Source organism: Malurus melanocephalus, unplaced genomic scaffold (assembly GCF_030028575.1).
Source record: "Malurus melanocephalus ecotype Western Australia unplaced genomic scaffold, MMel_1.1 scaffold_377, whole genome shotgun sequence".
NCBI classification, from domain to species: Eukaryota; Metazoa; Chordata; class Aves; order Passeriformes; family Maluridae; genus Malurus; species Malurus melanocephalus.
This window is the reverse complement of record NW_026623609.1, coordinates 338,390-357,828: the sequence shown is the minus strand read 5'-3', so window position 1 is coordinate 357,828 and position 19,439 is coordinate 338,390. Positions and strand designations below refer to the sequence as shown.

The following is a 19,439-nucleotide window of genomic DNA, read 5'->3' as shown; positions in this document are numbered from 1 at the left end:
TCTGAAGGTGTGATGCACACATGGTGCCATTTATTGTTTGAAAAAGTTGTGGCCAAGTGCCAGCAACCAACTCTTCTTGCAAGCACGTCCTTCTGTCCAGAGGGAYGTGACAGCTTGGGGAATAACTGCCTGGGCCTGGACACTGCAGAGCAGGCYGCTACAGCCCTGGATGATGGAGGGTGAACCAGTGCAGTGATTTTCCAGCAAAGATTACAGCCCCAGTGCAGTGCCTCTCCAGTGCAGCCTTACCCACCCTCATCTTCCATGCACGAGCGAGTTTTGCAGCTGCACCCACTCCTGTGCAGGATCCAGCACTGGTGGACACTGCACCCACCCAAGCCAAATTTCCTTCTCCTGACTGCCAYTGCTGACAGCATCTCATCTTCCTTACCAACTGAGCCACAGGCTGGCTGTGGGGGGCAGGGACACAGAGCCTGRACTGGAACAGCTCTAACACTCAGATTAAAAACACATTAGAGGATGGTCTCATCAGGACTTCCCGTCTCTCCTTAACCTTGATCCCCAGGTGCTCAAGCTAATAATGTTTCAGATGCTCTACGGTGGGAACCTCTGAATTGCTCATTAGGCAGCCAAACCACATCAGAGCTATTCCGGGGAGAAAGCACTGGGAATCTTTACAGGAACCTTTGGACTCCGAGTCACAGTATTAGCATTGATTTTAAATGAAATAATGGTCCCTGCTGTGCATTAAAAGCATTCTTTATAGAAAGCCAGCAAGGTAGAAAAGAGCCATTGTACCCAGAGCCTTGGCATGCCTCCAGGCCCCTCTGCTCTCTGGTGAATGGCAGCCACTAATAAAGGCAATCTTCACCTCCTCGGCGCTCCACACTGCCCGGTGTTTGCTGTGGGCTCAATGAGACATGATGTACYGTCTAATGAACACGGGAAATTAGCCATGCCTCTCTCGTCCTGCCTCAAGATGCTATTAAAGAGCTTTCAGGGGTCGAAACAAGCTTTCACCAAGAGGGGGGAGCCGCTGGTGGAGTCCAGCTGCGCACSGCGGGCACCGGAGCGCACGCAGCCMTACCTTCCTTGTCACCCACGGCGGGGCTCCGGCTCTTCCCCCTGGGGCTGCTGCTGGGCTGCTGCTGCTCCTTCTCCTGCTGCTGCTGGGACTGCGACAGCTTGCTCGGGGGCACGTCCTCCCGGGCAGACTCGTGGGCTTTTGTGATCTGCTGCTGGTACAGAGCCAAGGCGTGGGGAGGCACCTGAGGCTTCGTGCTTCCACTCTGCAAAATCCCCTCTGAGAAACCTTCGGAAATCTGMAAGGCACAAACAATTGACACTCAGCAGGTGCTGCTGACACCCATAACAACGTGGAGGCCATCAGGAGTAACAAGAATCCCGATTCGCATTATCATGGCGAGTCCTAGCAGACCAATCAGGGCTTCAAATCCCACTAGCCACAGGAGAATAAAAAAAACCCATGGCAAAGATCAGCTCTGTGCTGGTCACACTACAGCAATGGGACTTGTTCAAAACRTCTCATCTGTAGTTGTGCACTCGTAGCTTTTGCCAGAAGTTACATTACAGCAGCCACATCTTAAACTGCAATATGGGAAAGGGGTAAAGGGTCAGGAATGGGTCTTCCCTGAGCATGGAAACCCCAAATTTCTTCCCTGACCACCCTGCATCACTGCTCCTCCAGTGCTGACCCTGGAGATAACAGGATGCTTCTCACAGCCTAAGCCACTGTACCAGCACTTCCAATACATGGGGAACACTTCCAATACAAGAGGGAACCAGGCACAGCTTCTGGGTGAGGAAGGTGATATCCTTCAAGCACGAGATGAAGTGCAGGGCTGGGAAGGTACACTCTCTCTGTTTCTAAAGCAATGGGAGGCAGCAGTCATGTGGCAACGAGAAGCTTTTTCTGTCCAGACCTCCCACGRTTTTCTGATAAAAGAGCTCAAGAGACATCCAAGAGCTGCTGGCAGAGCTGCTCCAGCAGCTGGGAACATGCTCTGCACAAGGGAGCACCTTGCCCGGCCAGGGCTCACACCGCCCAGGCACAGCTCTATGGGAGCAGAGACTATCCCCAGGGATGAGCACATCCTCACAGCCCTGACACACAGCACGGAGCCCAGGGGGAGCACAGACATGAGGTGCAGGCTGTGCTCCCCARGGGGGTACTCACGATGGGAGGGATGGCAGCAGCTCTCTGCTTCAGCTGCTTCAGGTCCAGCGGCTTCTGCGGTGACGAGTTGAGCCTGGTGTCGCTGGCAGCGTTGAGCAGACTGGGCCTGGGGGACAGCAGCCTGCAACCAAAACACGCCTGTCAGGCTCTGTGGTGGCCCCACGGGGCTCCTCAATGCCCTGCACCCCTGTTCTGTGCTGCCCAACCTAGAGAACATCCTCTGCATCGGAGGGGAGCTGGTGGACTGCTGCTGCTGCTGGGAATCTGGGCTCAACAACAACCCCCACGGGACCACATGTTCAAACAAAACCCTTGTGTCCAGCTCAAGAGCCTCTTGAGCCCACTTCCCCTCATCCCTGCGCTATTTCCAGCAATCTGCTACTGTCCAGAATAAACCTGAGGGACAATGGACTCCAGAGCAAGGTGACCAGTTCAGGTTTCATCTGGACATCATGCTGCCCTCTCCAGAGCTCACATGCAATGCTTGCCTGGCCCTGGGGATCAGCCTCRCACCCTTCTTCAAGCACTTTTTTATCAAGGTGCTAAAGCCAGGGCAAGCCACCATGTGCAGGCAACTGGGGCACTCGGGTCACTTGAAAAACGAGAGGCTGGATTTGGGTGGGATTTGGTACTCAGCAGCCCAGCAGCTGTGCAGCCCTGCACCCTCACCACTTGCTCTTCCCCYTGGCATCCCACAGTGCCACCAAAAYRGGGTGGRATRGAAGTGTGCAAAGCCCACRGGTCAAACCCTTGGTGYGCCCAGCTCCCGAGCTTATGCTGAGACCCCGGGGACCACGTCTGCCCAGGCCATCTCTGCTTTCTCTCCCTCCTGACTCCGATTTGTTGAAGCCAGTTCATAGTTTTCAAGCTTTACAGCTYGATTTGTTTACTTTAGCTGTTATTTCAGCGTTCTCTTCAGCCTATAAATTTCAAGGTCATTCCACGCTCACCCYTGGATGAATAAACAAGCGTGGCGGGGCCATGTGCGGGGAATAAACTCATCGTGGTGCTGGGACAGCCCCAGCCCCAGCCCTGCTGGCATCAGGGGGGAAGGGGACCCACCTCTGCACTGGCACCAGAGCAGCCAAGGGGCAGCAGATCTGAACTGCTGCTCAAATAACCCCAGATGTCAGCTCATGGAGCCACATGGGTGCTGTGAAGCCACGCTCCTGAAGGGTGAAACGCCCCAAAGCCTGCTGAGACACAGGGCTGGGGACAAGGACACCCAGCACTTGTTCCTGAGACCTTCACGCCACRCTGAGCTGTGGAACCGCCACCCCAGCAGCTGCTTCATGCGCTCACTGGTGCTTGAAGAGGTACATTTAAGCACCCTTAAAGTCCCTTTAAGCACCCTCAAGATCTTCAGGTTTCCTGAAGCCCTCCAGGATCCTGACGCTTCGGAAGCCAAAGTCAGTATTAAATTCATCAATATGTAAATTGCCTGATTTGTTACGTCCCTCCCAGCAGATCTTGCGCCYGACAACGGGATGTCTGTTGGGTGCTTCGCTCTGGAAATCACCATATGAACAACTCTCGGCATCTCTTATCCACCTGCTGCCAGCCCAGCGCCTCCCAAACCCAGCCACCAGCGCCTTAAGATGGCTGATGGTGACGGGAAGGATGGGAATTCAGAGCAGGAAGGGGTTGGCAGGCTCACGGCTGAGCCTCGGCAGTGTGCAGATGTCCCCTCCCAGGCACAAAGCTTCAGGGATGACCAGGACACCACATTTCCCACTCTTCCTCCTTCTGTCACCAAGACAGATGGGCACTGGTTTAACTTCCAGATGATCCAACGCACTGACACACGAGCCAGCCAAACACGACTCCACAGTAGCTGTGCAAAGGCAATGACTACCAGATCTCTGCAATGGCTCCCCCAAGGCAGGGCCACGGCTCCAACACGGTGCTGGCCTGGCAGAGTCCCTGCAGCCACAGTGGGGACCAGCAGCACAGGGACGGTGGGTGCAGCATCTCCTCTCCGTGCTGCAGCTCTGCAGCGGTGGCTGTGCGTGGTGTCCCTCCCGTGTCCCCGTCTGGAGTGACCTCCTGCTGAACCGCATCCTGGCTGTGCTGGCAGCAGCCCTCCTGCAGCACTCGCTGCACGGAACCACGGAAAACCAGCTGCCTCCTTCAGCTCGGATGAGCTAAGGCTGCGCCTCCTCAATCCTGGACATGTCTTCGCTAGTGTGAACTGCAGGAGCACCAAAAAAAGGYTGCCCCTACTCTGAACTCCTTCTTTTCTCACCGCGGGGACACCCCAGCCACCCTCTGTCCCCTTCTGGGAGATGCCGGGGACAGCTTGATGCTTTCACAAGCGCAGGGAAGAGCACCCACGCCCCGCTGGTGCCGGGTGGGCGGGCGAGCATCGGGTGATGCGGTGACGGGGCGGCTCACGCGGCATGGCGGTCCCGCTTCAGCGCGAGTCACGCTGCGGCAGCGGGGCTGCGCCAACGCCCGCGGCCCGACAGCCCTGGGCCCGAGGGAAGGCGAGGCAGCAAAGCTACAGCCAGGAGGGCACTGAGTCCCCACGGGGAGCACGGCGGTGCCAATGCTCCCAGCCAGATGAGGATCAGCCCCATGGGTGCTCCCGGGCTGGGAGAGTTCGGTGCCAGCGTCAGCTGCAGCATTCCCAGGCCGGCGGGCTCTGCCATCGCCCGCACCTCAGCACCACACCGGATAAGAGGAGTGTCCCGGGAGCTGCGGGACGCCTGTTTAATGTTTAATATTCCTGGAAGCTGGTAACTGTTTGACAAGCGAGATAGGCGCTGACTCAGCGAGGAGCCGCGATGCAAAAGCCGTTCCCAAGACGACTCTGCTCCTCTGCTGCTGGGAGGTCGGTGCGAGCCGCTGCTGTCCTGCTTTCGGCTGGGTTAATGTTCAACTGCAGGAGGACAGCCCCGCTGGCCTCACTCTCCCTTACTGGGAGGTTTTCTCCTGTCTGGGAAGGAAGGAGGGCGGGGAGGGGTGGTGCTGGACTCTGGCCATTGCTGGAGAGGAGCAGCAGAGCCAAGAGGCCTCAGCCCTGCCCCGGGGCCGGGGCCAGCAGCACCCGCACCAGCCCTTGGCACGGCCAGCGCTGCTCACAGCTGCACCCCGGGGATGCTCCCGCACCAGCAGCACTCATCCACGGGCTCCTCAATCACTCACAAGGGTAGCACAAAGGCCATTTGGAGAGGTGCGATGCACAGCAGCTCCCTCCAACCTCGTCCCACCTCTTTGCTCAGTTGTTTTTTCAATAACCCCAACCTGGCAGCACCCACCCTGCTGCCAAACTGCTCCCTGTGAGCCCACAGAAGGGACGTGGCCTGGTGACACTGGATGCAGGATGTGGGACTCCAATCTGCAGTGAGCCAAGGAGGGATTGCTGCCTCTACGAACAATGGCAGGGTGTACAAGKAGCTCTGCCTGGCCCCGGAGCCACCAGAAGATTCAGTGCTATAAAGATGTGYGTGTTCATACATACTCTTTAAAAACCAGAAAGCCTTCTCCCCATTTGTGAGGCTCTTGGGTGGGGAGGGCCCTGTGGGAAAAGCTGGGAGGGGAGCGGGATGTTTCTCCAAGGAGGAGGTCAGTGTGTCTCCTCCCTGTCCCAAGAGCCATCCATGAAAGGTCTGAGGTGCACTCGGCTGCCAGGCCCAGGGGTGGGTGGAGGGCTCAGATCGCAGTGGCTCGGGTGAAGATGCGCTGGCACAGCCCCAGAAAAGCTCGCACAGACCACATTACTCCTGCCTTTATGGCCGGGATGGATAATCTGCCCCTGCAGATCCGAGCAACATCTCTGCCAAAGAAGCAACTCGCCCCCTCTCCACATTGGGAACACATCCCTGATGTGACTTTTCTCCTGCCAGTGCCAGCTCAGACAGAAACCATTCCCAGCCCCGGATGCTGGCAAACCATTCCAGCTCYGCTGTCCCCGAGGGCACATCCCGCTCCATTGCGTCACCCAGATGGGCAGCTGCCACCAGCAGATGCAGCGGCTCTGCACCCAACAGCTGCCCACGGCCATGTCCCAGAAGCACCCGTACGTTGGGACATCACRCTGCCTCTTGTGTCACAGCCCCTTTGGAAGCAATGGCCAAAGGGCTGGGGGCACACGGGGACACAGCCGACCGGGAAGTCCCTTTGCCTGGGGGAGCGCCTGAGCAGTGACATTCCAAGGAGGAGCTCACAAAGACATCCGTGGCCACCGTGACACACAATGGAAAAGCTCACCGGCCCTCGGGTCCTGCCCTTGCCCCCTCTCTCCTCGCTCCTACCTGCTCTTGTCCACAGCATCCTGCTCGTCCATCTCGTCGGCGCTGCAGGTYGCGCTCGAGTCGCTGTCGGGGTTCACCCCGGCTCCTTTGCTGCCYTTACTGCTCTCCTTCTTCTCGGCCTTGGGCGTCCCCTCCGGCCCCGCCGTCCCCGCGCCGCTGACGCCGCTTTCCACCTTCTTGTCATTCCCCTTGTCCTTCTCCTGGCTCTCTTCGCTCTCCTCCTTCTTCACCTCGCTCTTGCAGGGCTCCTCGCTCGCCTTCTCCTCCGGCTCCTCCGTTTTCACCACGTCCACCACCAGGTCGTCGGGCACCTTCTCCTCGGCGCCGGGCGGCTCTGGAGCGGTGTCCGGCGGGGGGCTGGAGGCAGGAGCGGGGTTGGCAGCGGGAGCAGGGGGAGCTTCGGGGGATGTTGGAGCCTCTTCCCACTTGACTGCCGGTTCTGTGCCGGCGTCACCTCCCGGCCCGGGTGGTGCCTTGGCCCCGTTTTCGCCTCCTTCTTTGGCTTCGGGCCTCGGCGAGGGAATGCTCTCGGTGTCGGAGCTGTTATTTACTGCAGCTGAGAAATGGGAAGAAATAAAAATAAGGATCAGCCTGAGATTCTTGCTTCCCATATCGCTGCCTCCACCCCCTCCCTTGGGAAGAGAACGCCCTCGTTCCTCTGAGGGGGAGATGATCCCGGGGCTGGGAGAACTGAGCTGGGATCCCCGGATCCAGAGCCTACTAAGCAAAGGGCTGCTCTGGGGGCCTCTCTGCTTGCCCAGCACGATGGTTAACCCCCACCCAAACACAAAACCACACGCCCAAAAGCCTGCAGACCGAGTGACCGGGAAGCTGGATTTTAAGGGAAAACCCCGGCTGCTGGCTGGACTTGTAGGGTAAGATCTGCTCCCTCCTCACCCATGGCACACGGCCAGCTCTGCTGCCCCAGACCAGGCACCTCACGGGCACCCCACTCGCTGACTTACGTCGCCTGTGTCCCTGGCTCTGCCACCCCTGGGGCAGCTGGGATCATCCCAAAACACTACACGTGTTTGTTGTTATTTAAGCCACCGGTGGCAGCAGAAAGGAGGTCAGGGCCRGCGAAAGCAGAGCGCTGGCAGGGCTGCAGGACAGGTTAATGATTACACGGGAAGGATCATTCCCAGATCTGCCACCACGGCCTGACGTGAGCTGGAAGCGCAAGCGGCYGCGCTCCGCTCGGGGCTCGGGGCTGCCAAGAGATTGTTTCTACAGCTGGGGAGAGGATCGCTCCCTCCACCTCTGCCGGACAAACACRGCCAGGGCCAGGAACACCAGGAGATTTCCACAGTCCCATCCCAGCGTGTCCCCACCRGGCAGGGCTCTCACGCTCGTGCCCCAAAGGCTTCCTCACACGCATTTCTTGACCTGCCTCTGTCCTCAGCAGCACAGCCAGCTTTCAGACACCGGGGAGGTGAGTGCCACACAGGGACTGTGTGCTAAGAGCCGTGTTGTCAGAGCAATTCCATCTCTGCTCAGAGTGAAATCGTGCCACTCTCATCAGGAATCTCAGCCTTCCCGAATCTTACTCACTTGCAAACAAGAAATGAAGTGTCCTATCACCCACCCAGGACAAGGTTCACACTGTGTTTGGCAAAACTCTTCCCGACTGCCACTTGATGCTACTYGGAATGCCGTGCTGAGACATCCGACAGTGGCTCACCCCAAGCTCAGAGAAGCTCTAGACTCGATTGCATTCCCTCCCGATGCTGAACCCATATTCCACACCTTAATTCCCAAATCAAGTCTTTCCCCCTGTCCCTGGAGTGGTCACATGGCTCCTGTAACTCCAAGGTATTGTCTGAGCATCCCCAAATGTCACCYCAGAGCCAGTGGCTGTCTCCTGCATTACAGCACCCTGGCACTTCCATGCCCATTACATCTCAACCCCCTGCTCACAGCTTTCCCACAGCTCTGGACACCCAGCAGCAAAGCAAGAGCCAATACTTGGAGCGTAAGGCTCAGAAGTATGTCAAGRGATCCGTCTCTAATCTCAAAATCACATTGTTTCCTCTCAGGCACTCTTACAAGGGCAATAACCACCTTTTCCTTTGCTCCYGTGAGTCACGTATCACCTCGAACAGAGATTTACCTGGAATCTGCCCTGTAATGAGTCACTCACAAGGACGATTTGAAAAGATTTCCCATTTCAAGTCCCATTAGCCAGGGTGCTAAGGCCAGGAACCAGCGTGGTGCCATAGTGCTGGTTAAGTTATTAAATTACTTTGACAGAAGTCAAATAGGCTATTGTTGGAAAATTGTGCACATTTTCTCTAAACTCCAAACCGCCGCACTTTTGAAGCGATAAATAGCTGAAAATTGTCACTTTCAAGTTGTTTCCTTTCTTTGGTATGGCTGGGAGGGAGGAAAATACTGCCTTAAAAGGGAGAGAAGGAGGAAAAGCCCCACCAAGATGCATCAGCCTCGTTGGTTGGAGAACACGGCTTCCCCTGCCTTTGCTGCAGTCCAGGGAACTCCAGTGCCCAGGAAAGCAGCAATGCCCTCAGGGGATGGGCACACACAGACCTCAGTGGGTTATCTCTCCTTGAGCCTGTGATAAGCTCTGTGAGAGCCCACAGTGGTGGCTGCCTAAGAGCACACGGGGACCCTCCTTTGGAGRAAAACACCAAGAAAAAATGTGATTTACAAGGATCCCTGGGAAGCTGTGCGCTCTTGGAGAGCAGGCTGGCGGAAATCAGAAACCAAAGGGCTCCCAAAAATAGCCATCTGTCCAGACAGACACAGGAGGAGGGCAGTGATCCAGGGCACTCCTTGCAAGGGTGAACTCCAGAGGCACCAGAACTGCCACGAGTGCCCGGTGCTGTGAGACACCATCACCTCGCTGTGAGGAGAGGTTGTGCATGGGGTCTCTGCCACCACCAGGCAGCAAAGCCAGCAGAGCTGAGCACATTCCCTGCCACAGCCCCTCACCTTCCGCCTCCTCTGCCATCTCCTCCTCGTTGCCGCTYGTCCCAGACACCTCCATCTCCTCGTCCTCAGCTGCGGGAGGGAAGGCGGCTTCTTCGTTCTGAACGGCGGCGCCTTTTTTCTTCTTCCTCTTGGCGTTCCTTTCTTTCTCCTGGGGAAAAGGAAGAGGGTGGTGAGAGGCAAAGCCCACGAAGCAAAGAGCATTGGTCCTGCCCAAAGGGTCAGGAGAGATGCTCACAGTGCCAGGGACCCCTGCCCTGGGCAAACCCTTGGAGAACCAATCTTTGGGACCAGACTTGCCCGCTGAAAGCCTTGGCCAGCCAGCCAAAAGCTTTTGACCACTGGACAATGGCCAGCCCGGCTCCACGTGGAGCTCCAGCCTCAGCCAGCAGCGAGCCTTCAGGAGGGGCATGGCACAGACACATGGACAAGGGACAAGCACACAGAGGTCACCAGTGCAGGGCTGGCAAGAGCCTGGCCGGTCACACGTCTGCTCCTGACACACATGTGACGTGTTGGACCTGCGCATTTCCAGGCTCTGCCTCCCGCTACACAAACACGCGTGGCCGCCACTTGACGCTCATCCACAGATAACGAAGCCCATGCCCCAGATATGGCCCRGCCAACATTTTCATGCACCAGCCTTCACATCCCCTTTGGCAGGTGCTGCCTGAGATCTTTGACTCCCATGCCAGGACAGCTGTCACCGGTGGACAGCGGGCACGCTCTGAGCAGCACAGCATCCCAAAGGTGACTGCCTGGTGTCCTGGCTTGCCCCGAGACAGCCCTGGCCTCCCTTGCTGGAGCACGTGCCACAGCCACGAGGGTGCGGGACAGCTGCTCCCTCCTGCAGACCTAAAGGAAAAGTCTCGGCTTTGCTATTGTTTCCTGCTCTTGTTGCTTGAGTAAATATTACCAGTAGGAACAGGCTCATCATCTCCGGYTCTCCCTGCAAACCCCACATGAGTGACGTGTGCAGGACATTTATTTACATGGATGAAAAGATAAAGCCGTGGTGGAAACGTTAACTTTGCTGCTGGATCTCTGTGCTGGGAAGAGCTGGTCCCCCCTCCTTCCCCCACCCCCAACTTTTCAATCCTTTAGAAAACTTCCAGATAAAACAAACAAATACAACTGCTTTTTTTTTTTTGCTTGGAAACGCTGCTTGCTCAAAATCTATTTTTATCAAACTGGGCAGGAGAGAGGGGAAAAAAAGGCACTTGAGGAGGGGCTCAGCGGGAGGAATGCCAGGCTCTGTGGCTCTCTTGGCCCGTGCTGGCCCTGCCGGTGATGCCGCGGCAGCGATTCAGCGCCGCACGTTTCTGTGTGAAGCAGCAGTTCCCCATCGCGCCAATGCGGTGACAAAGCGCCGACGTTACTATGGCAAAGACTTCTCTGCCTCTTACTCACGGGTCCGTGACTCAGCCGCGGGCAGGAGCAGGCTCTTCGCTGGGAATTAGCTGGGAATTAGCTGGGAACCAGCCTCTGCCTCAGCACCCTGCCTGGCCACAGCCCGGGGCTGGCAGCTGCTCTCTGCAGAGTCCAAGCCCCAGGGGCACTGGGTGTCCCTCTCCTGGCAGACCCCACTGCTGGTATTTGGGAGAAATCATGTGAAATACATGCAGCAGATCCTGGCTACATCCAGAGATGGATGTTCAAGGCCACCACTGTGCCTCTGATCACGCCCACAGCTCCAGACTCCTCGTGCTCCCAGCACCCTGCCCAGGAAGGGCTCTCTACCTGACACCAGGAATTSCTTCAGGATCATCCAGGACTTGGTGCCACTCAAGTGTTCAGACTGGCCGAGACCACTGAGGAGATCTGCCATGCATAGCCAGGAAACAGAACCCTGCACGAGGGGTCACTCCACACCTCCTCATCCACAATGTCCTTCTGGCCTGGCCATCCTGACAAATTCGGCCTCTCCCTGCACTCACCACCTAGCATGGCAGCAGCTCCCAAATCCTGTGACCTCCCATCAGTCTCAGCCTGTCCTAGCAGCAGCACCAAGGCAAGTCAGACACATTCACTGCCCCAGAAGCAGAGGCCACCAGACTGCACTTCTGAAGCAGTTTTGCTGTGCAAAGCCAGAATCATCCAAAACAGCAAAGAATTAAAGAAACATTTCTCAGAGGAGATCCACAGGACTTGGTCTCCAAGCAGGACCAGCCCCAGCCCTGGGGATAACTGGCCCCTCGTCCCTGCACAAGCCAAACCAAGCCTCAGCAGCCCCAAGTGACAATCACCACTGGCTGATCCCAGCGAAGACAGCACCTAATCTTCAGCCTCTGACAGGAGGAGCAGCCCCGAGGACGCCGCCTATCCCAATGCCCTGCTTTCCTTAAATGCCAAGATYAGCCAGCGCAGTGTGCAGAAGGTCAAGGCTAAGTGACGCTGATGCCTGGGACACATCCGCGCGACGCAGCGGCAAAACCGAGCCAAAACACACAGCAGGGCAGATAAAGTGAAGCCTCAAGGTGGCCTGACCCTGCCCCAGCAGTTCCAGGCTGCCTGTCCCGGGGTGCAGCCGGCTGGCTGGGGATCTGCTTCCCACCCCACAGCTCCTCAGAGCCACCTGCACACTGCTGAAACACACTGCAACACCTACCTGCAAGAGGAGGCTACAATATTAACGAGTCCCATTGAGGAAATGAATGAGATTTGCTAATTAAGTTGAGTCTCATTTAGCATGAGGAGGAAAGCAGAGTTGCTGCGTTTCCCTGCACATGATCAGCAAAAGCTGGTGGTGGTGAGGTCAGGGAGGAACCTGTGGATGTCATGGCAAAATTAAGCGATGCCACACTGCTCCACCACGTGCTTCCTCCACAGAGGTCAYGGCTGATACTGGGTATAGGATGAGATTTGGAGGCTTGGTTTGCTTGGGAATATATTTAGGAGTCAGGAAGGAAGGTCTATGGCAATTTAATCACAGTTGTTCTTTCATTTTATTCAGCTTTCTGGCATCTGCTGTTGCCACAAAACAATGGAGTACAATAAATAACAGCTGAATGTTCATTGTTCTTCACCACGACCGAATCCCACAGCCTCCAATGCTCGAAAAATAAAATGATGATGCTGATATAAACTGCAAGTGAGAGTGAGCAATTAGACTGGAGAAGTCTAGCGGCTGCCTTGGAGGGACGGATGCAGGGAAAAATGTGGTTCTGCAGAAAAACACTTCCGTGATATAATTTCTGCAACATTAGGGAGCAGAGTAAATTAATACACACCGGCTCCACTGCCAGCAAAGCTGTATGATCTTATTTCAGATTCTCCCCAGTAATGAACAATGATATCTTTCTAATGTAACTTTTTATATTCAGAGGGCTTGATGCACATTTCACAGAATATTTCATTCCAGCCTTTATATGGGTCTGGGGGTCTTTTATATAGTTTGTTTGCTTTGTTTCTAAAAACAATTCGGTGAAACATGGGAACACAGGAGTGTCTCTGTGCATAGAGAATTAATAAAAAAGAATCGCCGATGTCTTCTCTTTCTCTCATTCCTATAGACTGACTAGGATATTAAATTCCTGGGTGAGTCATTGAATGTTTTCCTGTCTTTCTTTTTACTCTTGCTGTAATAGCTTGCTTGGAAAGATTCCTGCATTGAACATTGTCCTTTGCATTTTCAAAGCACCCCTTGGGGGTTTAGCCATGTGAATTCTATTAGCCAGAAACTGGGAACCCCAGGATACTCCACAAATGAAATAATTATAATCTTTAGTGGCTCTTAGCAGTCCAAGCTATCTCCAGAACACCAAACAAGCCCCTGCACCACATGCCAGGGAAGAAGCAGCGTTAGTCCCTTCTGAAGGGGAAACTGAGGCACGGAGAGGTGTGTGTATCTGCTCGCAGCGCTGAAGACAACCTGTTTCAGCGTTGGCCTTTCCTCACATRGTCCTAAATCCCTGGTTTTCTCTGGGGCAAACCAAAGCAAGTTTGCTGCAAGGCCCAGAGCTGCGTGGCCCCGCCGGGCTCTGCTCGCCGGGGTGGAACGGCACCGGCTCACCGGAGTGTTTGCACAGCCATCTCAACTTGCATCCCGGCCAGCACAGCCCAGCCCCGCTCCTCCTCCTGCTCCTTATCTCCCGGCGTACCAGCCACACTCCAGACACCCAGGAATCTCCCACGCAGCAGCTCTGCCTCGTCCAGACCACCCGGGGACAGACAGATGGACAGCCCTCTCCCGCACCACTCCGCAGTCCCCGCAGCTTTAACCCGAGATGAAAATGGCTTCCCTTGGCAGGGGAAGCATCCAAGCCCTTGCTAGGAAATATCCACAGTGCCCAGCGCAGGCTGGGACAGGGCTCTCACCATTTTCAGTTTGTGCTGCTGTAGGATCTCRTCCAGGTTCTGCCTCTTCTTGTAGTTGAAGTAGAAGTTTTTGCACTGCGACACGGTCTTGGAGCCCACCATCCTGGCAATGGCCGACCAGTTCCGCCCATGCTCAAGGAGACCTGGAGGAAGGAGAGGACAAAGGTTTAACACCAGATGCTCTGGCACAAGGGCAGCATTACCCACACAGGACGGGAACCCTCCTCTGTGCAAGYCAAACTCCACAGGAACAATACGGTCACCAGCACCTGTCTGAACGGCTCCTGAGCCAGGGCATGACCTATGAGAGCCTGTTTTCCTTTCCAAAGGGAAAAAAGGCACTATGCTGACCGTCACTGGAATAAAATACGTCCCACAGCCATGTCTTGGCCAGTCACTGGGCAGTCACGAGGACCAGCGGCGCTCCCTTTCCTTTGGGATGGCTGCAGCAGGTGTTGGCATGCCCAGGAGAACTTGAGACAGCTGCTCTCAGTCCCTACCATGAAGCAAAGGCTCTTCCCACCCTCCTGTGCCCCAGTGATGATTTCAAGAGGGGTGGCAAGGCAGGGGAGGGGATTGGAGCACACGGCCCTGTGAGGGATGGGGAGGGAAGCAGCAGCATCCCAGCAGGGAAGCCCAGGTGATGTCCCTGGCTGTGAAGAGACATGCCAGGGGATTAGTGCTGATCACAGGCTCATGATCAAAAGCAGCTTCCCAGGTCAGGCATCACGCCAAGGGCTGGCAATCCTGGCCAGATGGTGCCACCCGAGCACAGGGATCCTGCCAGCACGGGGGCAAACCCAGCAGGCTGGAGGAGGATGAGGAGGAGGAAGGAGACAGTCGGCACCTCGTGTCCTTGCTGTCTCTGCAGGGGTGTCTGGGCACCCCTGCTCCTGCAGATGGAGGTGGGAGATACAGCCAGAGCCCAGGGATGGCTGCAGTGGCACCCKGGTCCCTCCACCCCAGGCTCTTGGAGGTGACCCAGCTTTCTGGGAGGTTATACCTTGCTGCCTGCAATTATTCCTGCTGTGTGGCTGGTCCTTTGGGGGTGTCTCATGGGCTGGAGCTCCACCAGACTGTGGGACACTGCTGGCCCAGCTGCTCCTGATGCCCATGTGATGCCACCGTCAGGCCAGCAGCTCCCCAGCCCTTCCCTGCACCTTGGGAGGGCACAGGATGCAGAGACTGTAACCCCAGGGGCACCGTACTGCCACAGAAAGGTAACTTCAAATGAAAACCAGCACGGAATGCACCTAAGAACATCCTCCTCCTTTGCTGGGAGCTTTTCTGCCCAGAAGGCACCAAGCACAGAGCCSTGTGTGGTTGGGAGCAGGCACTGACCATACCCAAACCCTTCCCTGGCTGCTCTGGCACCACGGGACCATGGAGAGTCCCAACTGGGGCTCCTGGCACGGCTATGTTTGTGCCTGGGAACACAGCAGCTGTGCCCCAGCCCTGCTGCCAGCCTCCTGCCAAGCTGCTGCCATGTGCCAGCCCAACATCAAACCCCGGGGCACGGGCTGATCTCAGCGCAGCCCCACGCAGCCGGGCCCAAGGGATGCACATCCAGCCAGGATCTGTGAGTCTGGGCAAGGGGAGGGCACGGCGTGGGGCTGAGGGCACGGCTGCATTGAATAGAGGGCACCAGGCACCCCCAGAGAGATGAAATCCTCCTCCATGCTTCCCAGGAGAAAASCAGCAGCACCAGCACAGCGGGAGTTAACATCCAGCTGGTGCCTGTATCCTGCCCGTCCCAGCACCAGGCTTATCAAATTGCATGTATGAGGCATCACACGCTCTGAGCATCAGAAAGGCCCTGGCAAGCCTAGAAACAAGTTTCAGCTTTAACTCTGCGACTCCCAGCCTCGCTCAGCCAAACCCACGACCTCCTCACCCTGCTGGCGGGCTGGGACTTCTTAAAAAAAAAAAAAAAGATAAAAAAATCACATCCGGCCACCAATCATGAGGCAACGAGCGGGGCACGAGTCCTCCCCCTGCCGTTGCTGAATGCCGCAGGGGAGAACAGGACAGTCCCCAGTGTCACAACCCATCCCCTCTGACACAACCCACTGCTGCCGTCCAAAGCAAACAAGCAGCTCTGTSCCTCTGCTCATCACTGCACTGGTGGCCCAGCACCAAGTGTGACAGCCGGGGCCAGGGCTGACCGTGTGCCCCAGGCAAAGCTGAAAYGAAGACGCTGGCAGCGGTGTGGATGTGCCATGAGCACGGGCGCTRTGGTGGGAAAGGTGCCAGGAGCAGGAGCTGGCATGGCCCGGGGCTGGGGGGTGACGGATGTCATTGTGAGCGGTCCCCAGCGTGGCGTGACCTTTACCAGCCACAGGCAATGCCACCTCCCGGCTGTCCCTCCCCCTGGCCGGGCTGGCCGTGCCACTGCTCACCGGGACACCGCTGAAGGAGCCTGCAGCTGACCGGGCAGGTGGCTGAGCCTGTGCTGGGCTCAGGAGGGGGAGGAGGAGGAGGAGGAGGAAGAGGCTGCCCGCAGCCCCTGYCCGCGGGACCGGCAGGGAGCCCCGCCACTCTTCCCTCTGCATGAAAGCAGAGCAGAACAGCAGCACCTGCTTCCCACGCTGTAGTTATCTGCACGCTCGGGAGGGACCGGCCGAGACACCCCCCGGACATGAGGGTGAACCCCCGGCTCTCCAGGCACCCCACATCCATGAGCTCGTTCAGCAGAGCCGCCCCAGCGCCCGCTCCCCCTGCCCCGCGCTCCAGCCCGGCACGGCAGCACGCAGCCCTCGGTTCCGCATCGCAACTGAAACTGTGACTAACCGAGTTATCAGATCCTCGGCAAGGCTGAGCTCCTCGGCTCGGGGCGGGGGTTCAGGACGCAGGGTCTGCCGCAGGCACGCAGCCACACACAACCTTGGGGTTAACCCCATCCTCCGGACCCCGACACCCGACTTACGTGCTCCGGCGGGCAGGGAGCACACCTGGAGTGTGCGGYGGGTGGGCTGGCAAGGACGCGGCTGTCAGGGCACTTCTTCAAAGCCCCCCCGGGCACGGCAGCCCGCGGCAAAGCGCTGCGAGTGCTCCGCTCACACCCTCCCCACGCATTTCGCTTTCGCTCCCTCGCAGCAGCCGGAGACAGAGAAGAAAGCAAAGCCGGTTCCTTAAATCCTGGGGGCGAGAGGATTTCAGAGCCATGGGCGGCCGGGAGCGGCGAGCAAACGGGCACCGAGGCTGGAAAGCAGGTCACAGGCGGCAGACTCCTGACCCCGATGGCAGAAGTTGGTGGGAACACATGCTCCGGCCCCAGCTCTTCCCCTTGGAGCCAACAGCGTTCTGCGCTCTCCTCCTGCTCGCTCGCCGGAGCGTTCCAGCCGGCTGCAGCCGCGGTTGTTAAGGTGGATGGAAGCGCCGCCAGTATTTTCTCCCCTACCTCATCTCCTTGCTCAGCAGCTCGGGGCTACGGGGAGACTGTGCAGTTTCAGGAGGTGCCCGACGTTGCCAAGAAATAATAATAATTTTTAAAAAAATTAAAAAAAAAGGCAGGAGAAAAGCAAAGGGGCGGGAGCGCAGCAGCTCCGCTCCTGCCAGCCCGGGGACGGGGAGCCGGTGCCGTCGGTATGTGGCGGAGCAGCGAGCAAGCTCTAATCTGTTCCTCTGGCTGACCCGGGGCTCGTTGCATCTGAATGTGACCTCTAGACAGAGCATTAATAACGAACGTGGCGCTGACCCAAGCTGACAAGGGGTGCGGCGCTTGGCACCCGCTCCCGCCCTCCCTCGCTCACTTTCTGTCTCCCTCGCTCTCGGCTGAATGTCAGCGGCAGGGGGAGGGATCCAGGAAAACAAAGCTTGGCTAATAGTTTTCTCCGCTCTCAAGTGAATCAAAGGCGCTTTTCTTTGGGGACGTGCGCTCCGGCGAGCCCAGTGCCGCACCGACAGGGTGCCCCAGGACACCTCGGCCCCGCAGCTGCTGCCCTGGCACAGGAGGGATGGTGAGAGCTTTGGCAAACCGGGACCTCTGCTCCCGGACAGCAAGTGGAGGCTGGAAGGAAGAGGAGCTTGGAGAGCGGGGTACCGTGCTCAGCATCTTGGGGAACAGAGGAGAAGCCTGGAGGGGCAGCAYGGTGGGSRAGRGYTATGGGCTCGCAGCCCCTCGGYGCTCTGCAGCTGGGGGTTTTACCASAGAYRTTCYAAAGCTCTCTGGCAYGGCAGCCCAGCTCCACCCTGGGCTTGGTGAGGGTGGAGAGAGCCCGTAAAAGGGTCCCTTAATGGGAGCTCACATGGATTAACAGATCAAGATTATAGGGGAAAAACTAAGTACCATTCCCTATACCCGACGGTACCTGGTACGATCCTTCAGTACCTCTTGCGCCCACACACCCTCTTGGGAGTGGGGATGGAGACAGTTCTGGCTACGGCACAGCCAAAAAGTGCTGCAATCCTATTCCAGAGAAAGACCAGCCCTGTGGAGTCAGCGACACCACCCAAGGCATCCCGAAAGCGTGGTCTGCATCGCCTTCCCGCACAAAGCTTGGGGTGGTTTGCAGAGAGGCGCAGGGAAGGTGAGTAACTTTGCCAGGGCCACGGATCAGTGGGTGGCAGAGCCAGGTGCACGCCAGCTCCTGTGCCATGCCAAGGGAAGCAGCGGGGATGGCGCGTGGGGGGCACCCACAGGAGCTGGGGTGCTGCTGGAGGGATCATGGTGCAGGCAGCGGGCTCTGCATGCTCTCACTGCCCCGGGGGTGATGCCCTTCCTGCCTTCAGGTGATGCTGCCATGCTCCCTGTGGATCTCCCTTTTGGCGACTGGACACAAAAACACCTCTGATGATGCCACGTCTACGAGGGAGCTCGCAGCTCAAATCCCAGCACCTTTCACACCCATCACAACACCTCTCTGGAGGGAGGCAGTGCCACCAAACAAGGCGTGGGTGCCTGACCAGAAAGGGGTTGGGACCCCTGACCCTGACCAGCTCAGCTCTCGTGTAATGTCCCCTCTTTGCTGGCCCTGGCTGGGGACCCTCAGCTCCAGGTGTCCCCTTTGAAATGGAGGTTCCTGTTGCAAAACCTTGAGCCCTGTGCCCCGATCACACACTCGCCTGGCTTTACTACTCCTACCACAGCCTCCCTTTTTTTGTTGTGTCCTGTCCTTTGACAGGAGGGGACAGAAGTTCCCTTCARGATGCCACCCTCCTGGGGACATGCCATCCCCTCTGGTCCAGCAGGTCAGTGAATACACACAGAGCAGCCACTGCTGGCAGGCCCAGCTCTCTTCCTTCACCTGGCTCACATACTACTCCCGCTCCCTTATTGTTGAAAAAATAATACTCAAAATTAAAATGTAGGCAGCAAATTATAGTAATTACCCAGCAGTTCCTCCTGACAGGCCTTTTGTATTCCATTCACTGACACTCACTAAGCAAATCCTCGCAGCTTGCTCCTACACACTCGAGAAACATTCAGCCAACGGTGGCAGAGAGTGCAGCTCCGGGGGCACGGGGGCACTGGCACCACACTCAGGGGGAGTGTGGCTAATTTACACCTTGGACACAGMTGTGCCCTCGTGGCACCCAATCTGCCCCATCCCAATGATTTCCACCACGTGGCTTCGTACAGATTTCACCACGAGCACCAGGCACTCTGGCTGTGGACACTGGGATGGCCACGCTGGGCTCTCTTTGCTCCGAGCTGCCCTTGTATCCTGCCTGAGGACACTTGAGTGCAGACCCCACATCCCATCCCATCCCATCCCATCCCATCCCATCCCATCCCATCCCATCCCATCCCATCCCATCCC

General features: G+C 57.3%; 1 protein-coding gene across 13 annotated transcripts in view; it reads right to left on the bottom strand.

The window, feature by feature from the left end:
• NCOR2 (nuclear receptor corepressor 2) overlaps positions 1 to 19,439 on the bottom strand; it is a 218,035-nt gene that overhangs the window by 26,417 nt on the left and 172,179 nt on the right. For all 13 annotated transcript variants that reach the window (XM_057378826.1, XM_057378825.1, XM_057378832.1 and 10 more), the window contains 5 exons: positions 13,678 to 13,820; positions 9,364 to 9,511; positions 6,415 to 6,970; positions 2,159 to 2,279; positions 1,049 to 1,283 (listed from right to left, as the gene is read on the bottom strand). In XM_057378826.1, the coding sequence (XP_057234809.1) occupies positions 1,049 to 1,283; positions 2,159 to 2,279; positions 6,415 to 6,970; positions 9,364 to 9,511; positions 13,678 to 13,820 (1,203 nt within the window). The remainder of the gene's footprint in view (positions 1 to 1,048; positions 1,284 to 2,158; positions 2,280 to 6,414; positions 6,971 to 9,363; positions 9,512 to 13,677; positions 13,821 to 19,439) is intronic.